The 10,309-nt window shown below is 37.3% G+C and overlaps 1 protein-coding gene across 4 annotated transcripts in view; it reads right to left on the reverse strand.

Annotated features, from left to right (window-relative positions):
* The window catches only part of Znf280c (zinc finger protein 280C), a 49,269-nt gene that overhangs the window by 8,287 nt on the left and 30,673 nt on the right, over window positions 1–10,309 (reverse strand). For all 4 annotated transcript variants that reach the window (XM_021153219.2, XM_029473463.1, XM_029473464.1 and 1 more), the window contains 5 exons: window positions 7,619–7,776; window positions 7,001–7,101; window positions 6,225–6,371; window positions 4,240–4,371; window positions 645–952 (listed from right to left, as the gene is read on the reverse strand). In XM_021153219.2, coding sequence (XP_021008878.1) covers window positions 645–952; window positions 4,240–4,371; window positions 6,225–6,371; window positions 7,001–7,101; window positions 7,619–7,776 — 846 coding nt within the window. The remainder of the gene's footprint in view (window positions 1–644; window positions 953–4,239; window positions 4,372–6,224; window positions 6,372–7,000; window positions 7,102–7,618; window positions 7,777–10,309) is intronic.

Consider the following 10,309-nt stretch of genomic DNA (forward strand, 5'->3'; position numbering starts at 1 on the left):
GAGACAGGGTTTCTCTGTGTAGCCCTGGCTGTCCTGGCACTCACTTTGTAGACCAGGCTGGCCTCGAACTCGGAAATCCACCTGCCTCTGCCTCCCAAGTGCTGGGATTAAAGGCGTGCGCCACCACGCCCGGCTGCTTGGCTCCTAGTCTTATTGCTCTCTTATTATGTCGTGTTCGGTTGATATCCCTGGGAGGCCAGGCCTCCTCTTTTCTGAAGGGAAATGGAGGAGCAGTGGATCTGAGGGAGAGGGAAAGTTGAGGGAGGGAACTGCGAGGCTGTATGAGAGAATAAAAAAGATTATCAAATAGTATTTCAATTTTGAAAATTTGCTTTGAAGTAATAAGCTAAAACAAGTGCAAAAAGTCTAACACATGTAAATAGTTCCCTAGGAGAAAAAAAGAATCAACTTAATGTCATAAGGCAAAAATACAATGTTTAAGTTTAGTGCAAAAGATTAAAATCACAGAATAAACCCAGCAGTTCTAATTCTGCTCAGCAGTTGTAAAAAGTACCATTTTATTATCTGCTAAGTCTTCAAAATAGAAAAATGATTGTCATGTGTAAGAAGGTTCTTTGACACGGCAATAAGCATTTAACTTTTGAGATTACATTAGCATCACATATAATGAATAAAGATGTTACCTTAAGTTCTTCAAATCTATGCTGAATTTGTTTTTCCGGGTGCGTTGTCTCTTTTGCTTGTAGGAGGGCTTGGCTTTGGATTTAGTTGTCCCTGTACCTGGCTTATTTGCACTGGGCTTACCAGTCGTGGTCGCAATTGTTTGAGGGTTAGTGGTGGTAGCTTTATTTGCAGATACTTTTGAGTTATTCTTAGTACTTGTACTTTTAGACTTTGGAACTGAGAGCTGAAGAGAAGTGCTTGGGATGGTACTAGAAGGTGGGCTTGAGGATCTTGACTGACTAGATCCTAATGAAGCTCGAATAATAACCTGTGAAAACAAATCAGGATATAGGCTCAGAAGATTACGAAAATGGTATTAAAACACCGCATGTAAGGCCTTACATTCAGTTATCTAATATGTGTAAGTGTGTTTACATGTGTATATATACTGAAGCAGGCTCTCAGGAACACAGAGCTTGCTGATTTGGCCAGCCTAGCTAGCTAGCTTGCACCAGAAATATCCCGTCTCTGCCTCCCACCTTCTGGGACTACAGGTGGACCATCACGCTCACCCAGATCTTTTTGTATGCGGATGCCAGGTATCCAAAACTTCAGCCTTCCCATTTGTATGAGTATTTTATCCACTGAGCCATCTCTCTAGCCCAAACCCTTACATTTATGATCAAATGCTTTATTTTACAAGAGTGCCAAAACAATTCAAGGCAGGAACAACAGTTCTATCAATATTTAAATAGAAGGGTGAATTTGAAACCTCACTTTATATTAACATAAACAATTAATTCAACATACATCAAGGACTAAATTGTAAGCATTAAAATTATAAAACTCAGAAGTTAAAAAAAATAAATTCGCATTCCATGGGAGTTAGGCAATGACTTCTACTTTTTTTTTGACAGGTGGGGGGAGACACTCTGTATATAGCCTTGGCGATTTTGGAACTCATTATATAGGCCAGGCTGACCTCAAACTCACAGAGATCCACCTGGCCTTGCTTCCCCTGTGTGTTGGGATTAAAGGCACCACCATGCCTGCAGGCAGTGACTCCTTAAATATGCCATCCAAAGCATAAGCAAACAACAAAATGGACAAGGAGGCATCTCTTTAAAGGGGATATAAACACTAAATACAAGTGTCAGCAAAGGAGCCCACAATTCTACTCCCAGGTACGTTCCAAGAAAAATGAAAACATATGCTTGCACAAAAAACTTGTACAAAAAATATCCATAGCATCAGTACAACAGTCAAGAGAAATGACATTCTACCAACAGATGAATGAAACTATCTATGCAGTGGAACAGTGCTCAGCCACGGAAGGAACGAAGCACTGAAACATGCTCCAAGATAGATGAACCTAGGAAACATGCCAAATAAAAGAAATCCTCAAAGACTGTGTGTCCTATGATTTCATTCATATTACATTTTAAAAATGGGAAAATTCCTAAGGAAGAGATTAAAGCTTGCATCAAGTGCTGCTGGAATACAGTCACTGTTCATGGATGTAAAGTTCCTTTTACTGGTAATGCAAATGGTCTAATATTGCATAAGATGATGTTTTCACAACTCTGTGTAAATGTTAATAAAACCACTTAACCAAGCACTTTAAATGGAAAAATTCTTTGGAACATGAATTGTATTCTAAATAAGCTGTTACAAAAAAAAAATCAGTATAGTTCAAAAAGTCTAATATCCTTATTTAAACTGGTAAACATGAAGGGCAATCAGATCCATTTTCGATCTAGTCTACCTTTTGTAGGGTTTTGTGTTAGGTGTGTTTGCATACTATGGTGGACATGTAAACCTCAAAGAATAACTCTGGAATTTGAATCTTTCTTTTTATCTTTATATGGATTCCAGAAATCAGTGGATTTCAGGTAATCAGACTTGCATTGTTGGGTGGCGGGTACCTTTACCCACTGGCCCAATTTCCACTTGTTTTAAATGGTCTTCCCAGTTAAATGAAATTTACTTAGTTATTTATTTGCTGTTGAAATAATTTCATATTGGTAACATGTTAACATGGACTTTAATGGATAATTTAGAAGTTGGTGCAAATTATCTAAACAATGTATTTTTTCCAGCCCCCTCCCTGTTGAGAATTTATTCCATCTGAGTCTCTTTCTCTAGAATGCATAGATAATACTAGCACACTTGTCTGTCTTGTTTGCTCGCTGATTGGATAAATTAAAAAGTATAAAAACAAAAATTATCAATGTCATTATATTACAATATGAAAATTTGGGAGGTTTACATATTAGTATTCCATATGTCTAGTCTCAACATGGGATAAATAGATTGCAAGAAGTTACATTGGAATACATTGCTTGCTCTAGATGTTCACAGCATTGTTCTATATGACTTTAGGTCATTCTAGTAGCAGATACACACAAAAAATGTGTGTACTAAAAGCCAAATTCGAAAGGTTAGGAATAATTTTATTTTGGATTATCCATCCATCCATCTGCTGGACCAAATATTCAAGAGCAAGCTTTATATAAAGCAGCCAGAGGAAAAAGATGGCAAACATGGAAAACAGTATAATGTTATCCAGGAAAGGAATCTGATTCACTGTAAGAAGATTCAGGAACTATAGCATAGTTATGAGATTCAAAGTACTACGACAGATGCTTGGAACACAATAAATTAAGCGTGACTTGTAGTCCCAAGTGCCTAGCGCGTAATATATTTAAAAAGAAATAGCTTACAGAATTCAAAATCAACTTAGTGACTCAGCTTACAATGAGTTTACAAAGGAATGTCTCAAGGCACATGTCAATCAACTCAAACAATAGTCTAAAGTTTTTACTTTTGAAGTATAAGAATAATAAAACCGCTGGGTGGTGGTGGCACACACCTTTAATCCCAGCACTTGGGAGGCAGAGGCAGGCGATTTTCTGAGTTCAAGGCCAGCCTGGACTATAGAGTGAGTTCCAGGACAGCCAGGGCTATACAGAGAAGCCCTGTGTTAGAAAAAAAAAAAAAAAGAATAATAAAACCTGGTTGAAAACACAGATGGCTCAGCAGTTAAGAACATCTGATGCTCTTGCAAAGGATCAGGGTTTAGTTCCCAGAATCCATGTAGGGCAGCTCTGTAACCTCAGAGTACCTGACGCCTTTGTTTGGCATATACAGGTAGTGATATAGCACATAGAACATGTGAACATGTTCAGACACGCACACACATATACTCGTGGGTTAAAATAGTAGTATAACATTAACTTTAGTTTGTAACACACACACAGACACTGTAAAAAAGTAATAAAACCTTAACTTTAGTTCTACACACACACACACACACACACGTAATAAAACCTTAACTTAACACATATACATACACAAATTAAAAAGAATAATAAAATCTTAAAATTATATGGTATTCAATAGATTTTCAGACCAGATAGGAGTTTCTCCTCCCTCCTCTTTTTCTTTGAGACAAAGCCATGGAGTGACTGTTCTGGAACTGTGCACATCAGGCTCTCTTCAAACTCTAAGATCCTCCTGCCTCTGCCTATTGTGCACTAGGATCGAAAGCACCACCTTACCTAGCCCAGGAGCTCATTAGACAAAATGCTAAAATACAACATATTTAATACTCACTTTTGTTCCAGGAGGCAATCCCTCTAGTTCTTTAGGCTTTATAAATGTGCGATGTTCTAACTTATGTTCTGCTTTCTCCTTGGAGGTCAAAAATTGTAGTCTGCATTTCGGGCAACGATAAATTCCTTTTTTCTGTTTATAAAAAAATTAGAAATAATATTAAAATATATTTTCTTTTCTGAGAAAGAGTCTCACTATACATCCCCAGTGGGGAAGCGGCTTGAATTCATTGGTAAGGTAGACAACTTCCTGAACAGAATACCAAAGGCTCAGGGCCTAAGATCAACAAATGATAAATGGGATCTCATGAAACTGAAAAGCTTCTTTAAGGCGAACAACACTGTCAATAGGACAAAACAGCAACCTACATATTGGGAAAGGATCTTCACCAACTCTAGATCTGACAGAGGGCTAATATCCAAAATTTACAAAGAACTCAAGAAGTTAGACACCAACAACCCAAATAACCCAATTAAAAAATGGGATACATAACTAAACAGAGAATTCTCAACAGAGGAATCTCAAATGGCCTAGAAGCACTTCAAGAAACGTTCAAATTCCTTAGTCATCAGGGAAATGCAAATGAAAACAACTTTGAGGGTCTATCTTACACCCATCAAAATGTTTTACTTTTTATTTATATCTTCACTTGTTTAACAAGTTGGTAAAGCAAATTTAACTTTTAAAACCAAAAAAACAAACAAACAAACAAACAAAAAAAACAAAAAAAAATCTAGGTGGGTGTGATTGCACATGCCTTTAACCCTAGCCTTAGATGTCAGAGGCAGGTAGATCTCTCAGTTTGAGCCAGCCTGGTCTACATAACAAGTTCCAGGCCAACCAGAGCTACATGATAGGATCCTATCTCAAATAAACAAACCCCAACAGACAATTACAAAAACAAACAAACAAACAAACCAAAACAACCAACTAACCAACTTACCAAAACCACAAAAACAAAAATATCTAACGAGAAACTCTTAAGAAAGTTATATAATAGAACTAGATTTAAATGGCAATTCTGCCCAACAGAACTTTCTATAGTTGCATTATCCATTGTGAATCCTACCACTTACAAGTGGACAGTGAAAAACAACAACAACAACAACAACAACAAAAGCCTGGTCTACAGAGTGAGTTCTAGGACAGCCAGAACTATGCAGAGAAACCCTGTCTCGAAAAAGCCAACAAACAAACAAACAAACAAACAAGACAAAAAAACCAACAAGTGGACAGTGAGTGCCTTAAAATCACATGTCCAGTAAATCGTGTTCAATGCTCTTTTAAGTAAATAAATAAGAGGATCACAGTTTCACCAAAGTTTTCAGCCAAAAGCCAAGCTAACGGTTCTTAGAAAAAGACTAGGGGAACTCAAAATCAGAACTCAAGAAAAAGGTATAAGCACTGATACTGCTATCTTAGAAACTGTATAGTAGAACTGTCAAATACAATTTACAAATCTGGTAGTAAGAGTCACAGCTGTTTCCTCTTAGCAGCTACTACTAGAAACCATCCTGGATATGTGATCACAAATACTTGTAGTCTCACAACAACAACAACAACAGATTAGGAAGTGGAAAGGATATTTGAAGAGAAAGAAAAGCTAAAGCAAAATGTCTTTGATTCTTCACTTCCTCACTTAAAATGTTTCCTCTGCTCTTCCAAATTACCTACAAGATAGCAGTTCCTACCAGTCTAGGATGCCAAAATATGCAGCTTATACACCCCACTCGTTTACCCCCTTTCCCTCTATTGTGTGGTTTCTATTTCTAGTGATATCTTTCAGAAAGTTCACTGGTTATAGACCTCAGTATTACCTGAAAGCAGGGGAAAAAGTAGTAGCTGTTTCATAAGTCAGCATAAATTGCAAATTAAATGTGACATTTTTGAACAAGTTTGCTTTCTGTCTGGAATAAATTTAATTACTGTTTTAAACACTTATGTCTTTTCAATAAGACCATGCGAAGAAATAAAGGAGACCTCACCTGATGTCTCATGTAGTGATTCATATAAGGGGTTGCCATTCTACTAACTTTGAGGCAAAATGGACATAGCAAGTTCTTCGTGTTTTCATGAGATGATCTGAAGTGAGTTTCTACATCAGAAAATATTGATGATCTAAACTGGCAAACCTAGAAATACAAATAAGGTTAAGTTCAACACAAAATTTAATGACCTGCATACAATTTACATCAAGTTAGTAGTGCTATATCATTGGTTTAGAAAAACATCCTGCACTAGAGACATTTCAAACCATAGCCAGACTTTATCCCTCTTTTCAGATCTACCATCTCTCATGTTGACTTATATATTCAAGCACTTATTTATGCTTTTTTCTGCTATACAAAAGATCATTTTCTTATTCATATTTAAAAGACTAAGTCAGAGACAGTTTATCTTTAGGTTGCTTTCAAACTCTGGAAAAACACTTGTCAAAATATACTTAGGTTCTCTAGTATTTCCTATTTCCCTGATATGTGTATAATCTTCGCTATATAAGCCTATGTTTGTCTTTCTCTAGTAGGACAAGTGTCTACTACAAAACTCAGAAAACTCTGGCCAGGAAGGCCAAATTCAGCTTACCACACCAACACACAATGCATGAGTTTGACCAGGTGGAAGTCACAGAACACAAGGGCTTTTCCGTTTTAGTATACTAACCCATTTTGTTTAAATGCTTCAGAAATCAAAAGAAACAATACCATTTCATGGAATACAGACATTGATCAGACAGCGAAGTATATAATAAACATGTGTATACCTGGCAAATATATGGCATTTCACCAGGTTTGTGAGTATCCTTCATGTGTTGTAAAAGCATATGCTCTGTTTCAAATGACAATTCACAGATCTTGCAAATAGCTAAAAGGGAAAAATACATTACAGCATTTTTCACGTTTATGAACACAGGATTCATTTTGCATAATCATAGCATTAAATAATACAGTAATGCGACTAGAGCCTTATCACTATTGACTCTAACTATCTAACACTATTGATGTAGTTTGGTTATAGAGCTACACAGTTCCTAGCCTGTGCTAACTACAACCACAGTTTTTGTATTAAGTATAAATTAAGGGCATTGTTTTTTTTCTTAAAGATTTATTTATTATTATAATTAAGTACATTGTAGCTGTTTTCAGACACACTGGAAGAGGGCGTCAGATCTCACTACGGGTGGTTGTGAGCCACCGTGTGGTTGCTGGTATTTGAACTCAGGACCTTCGATAGAGCAGTGAGTGCTCTTACCCACTGAGCCATCTTGCCAGCCCCAAGGGCACTGGTTTTAAAATTTAAAAATCCTCTATAAACTTTCCAACAGAATCCTTAGCATTCCCTCACAATCAGATAAATCAAAGTATGTAAAACTGTCACTTACTAGAAAAATCATGAGGAGTATGTGTGCTCTCAATGTGGCACTGGAGCTGGAAGGGGTTGGGATACTGCCGGTAGCAGTGCTGGCACGTAGTATGGCTTTCCCAGGTCTCGTTGTTCTGCTTCTCAAGTTCCAAGTGGTGTTTCATGTGGTTCATGAACCTATAATGATAGTAAGACAGGTGCAAAAAGGTGCACGTTTATAACAAGACATTCACAAATAATTATTGGATCCTAAAAATTTTTAATGTAGTTGCATGACTGATATTTAAAATATTACCTCTAAGACTTTAATGTGATCTAGAAAAGTATATACTTGTGGTGTGACTGGAATGAGATTCACCCCCATAGGCTTATATATTAGCATGCCCATCTGGAAGGATCAGATTAGGCGTGGCTTTGCTTCTTGGCTACCAGAAGGTGAAACATTTTTCTTCTCTATGCCCTTCGTCCAGGATGTTTCTGCCTTGGTAGAAGCATCAGCTAATAATGATTGAAATCTCTCAAGCCAAGAGCCAAAATCAACTCTTTCTTCCTTAAATTGTTTCTCTTAGATTACTTGTCACAATGTCAACTGAAATACAGAAAATACTTTCCTTGCAATGTTAACCTCTACAACACCATTCATTTGATCAGTTTTATATTCTGTTATCTCAGGTTCTCTAAAAAGGGCTGCAGATAAGAGGGCATCCTGAGGTTTCATGGGAGAGCTTATGATATAAATGGGCACACATGCTTTGAAGTCTTTACTAGACTGAATTTCAAAGTAAAACAAGCCAATCAATCGAACTGCTTTTTCGGTGTGATGGCTCACACCTGCAATATTAGAACTAGGGAGGCTAAGAGAAACAACAGTAACAAAAAGCATTTGTAATATTAGCTTGGCTATTTACAATAATTCTCTACAAGTCTCTATAGAAAACCATCCTACAATAAATTATCAGTGTAGAGAAGCAAAGGCGAAGGGTTTGATCGTCATCCCTTTTCACACCACCACCAAAGAACATCTTATTTCTGTTGAGACAGTCTCACATAACCCAAGCTGGCCTTGAACTCATTTCATAGCTGAGGTCTGTCTTGAAATTCTGATCTTCCTACTTGCACTATCTGAGTACTGGGAATATAGACTTTAAAATTATAAGCTTTATAAAGAACTGTGAGCTATAGCTGGCTATAATTACAATCTACAATATCTACTTTTTTTGGAGACAGGGTGTCTAGGTAGCCCAGGATGTTTTCCCAACATCTGTTTTACCATCCCAAGTACTGAGATTACTGCCATGCAGCACAATGCTTGGAGTCCAGTATCTTCTTTACTCCTTTAGTTTTGGTAGAAGTCTATAATTTACTTTGAAAAGTATTCAAAAAATCATATGGTTCTATGGATAAATATACATCGAGTACCTGTGAAATTCTGATCTGAAATGTTCCAAAATCCAAAAGGTTTTGAGCATCTCCTCACTCCACAAGTGCACTTAACTTTTAGGTCAATTTGATACAAGCTAGAGTCATCAAAGCAGAGTACTTCAATTAAGAAAATGCCTCCAAAAGATCGGCTGTGAGCAAGCCTGTTGGCATATTTTTTAAATTCATGATTCATAAAGGAGAGCCCAGTACATTCTGGGTAGGGCTAACCCTGGGCTGGTGATCCCAGGTGCTATGAGAAAGCAGATTGATCTGGTCACAGGGAGCAATCCAGTAAGCAGCACCCCTCTGTGGCCTCTGCATCAGCTCCTGCCTCCAGGTCCCAGCCCTGTTTGAGTTCCCTGCCCTCACTGCCTTTGATGATGATGGAACTGTGAGTGAGTGAAATAAACACTCTCCTCCACCAGTGGCTTTTTGGGCAAGGTGTTTCATCTCAGCAATAGAAACACCAACTAAGACACATGATAATATACAATGCAGGTAAATCAGAAGTATCATGCTTAGGCTAAATATAATAAAGTATAAATGACACATATACCAGTTTATTTGATTTCTGCAGTACAATGTGAATGGTAAAATCGAATTGGTAAATAGATGTTCATGGTAAAACTTTTTTAAAACTGTTGTTGAATATTTAACATTTTTTATTATAAAATGTTGGGAGAATAGCACTGTTACACACGTCAATGCCCAGTCTTTGTGAGTATAGGTACAAGGCCTGCATAAGATTAAGCCAGCCAAAAATCTCAGTATGGATAGAAAAGGGCTTTATAAAGTCCCGTTTTTAACTGAGGAACTACTAAGAGGAGTCAATTTTCCTCAGAAAATTTCAGTCCCTGAAAGACTGGCTCAAGCTCCAGCAGTTGGCCATATACCCATGCCCCACACCCTACACTAAGCATCACTAGGTGTACCCAGCAGGTTTAAGAAAAAAAATAGCAATGCCTTACAAAGGAAAAGTGGGGGTAGGAAAATAGGGGCAGTATTGAGGGTGAAGACATGAGGTGGATTTAGTCAAAATGCATTATATGCATGTATGAAATCCTCAAACACCAAAAAAGACTAGAAAAATGCTACTATTCCATACTTCGTTTTTTAGTTTTCCTAAAGCTGTACTGTACAGTGTCTATCCTGTCTACAAGCAATATGAAGAGTTTGTACTTGACAGAGCTCATTTTTTTTTTTTTTTTTTTTTTTGGTTTTTCGAGACAGGGTTTCTCTGTATAGCCCTGGCTGTCCTGGAACTCACTTTGTAGACCAGGCTGGTCTC

The sequence above is a fragment of the Mus caroli genome, chromosome X, assembly GCF_900094665.2.
Source record: "Mus caroli chromosome X, CAROLI_EIJ_v1.1, whole genome shotgun sequence".
Taxonomy (NCBI): Eukaryota; Metazoa; Chordata; class Mammalia; order Rodentia; family Muridae; genus Mus; species Mus caroli.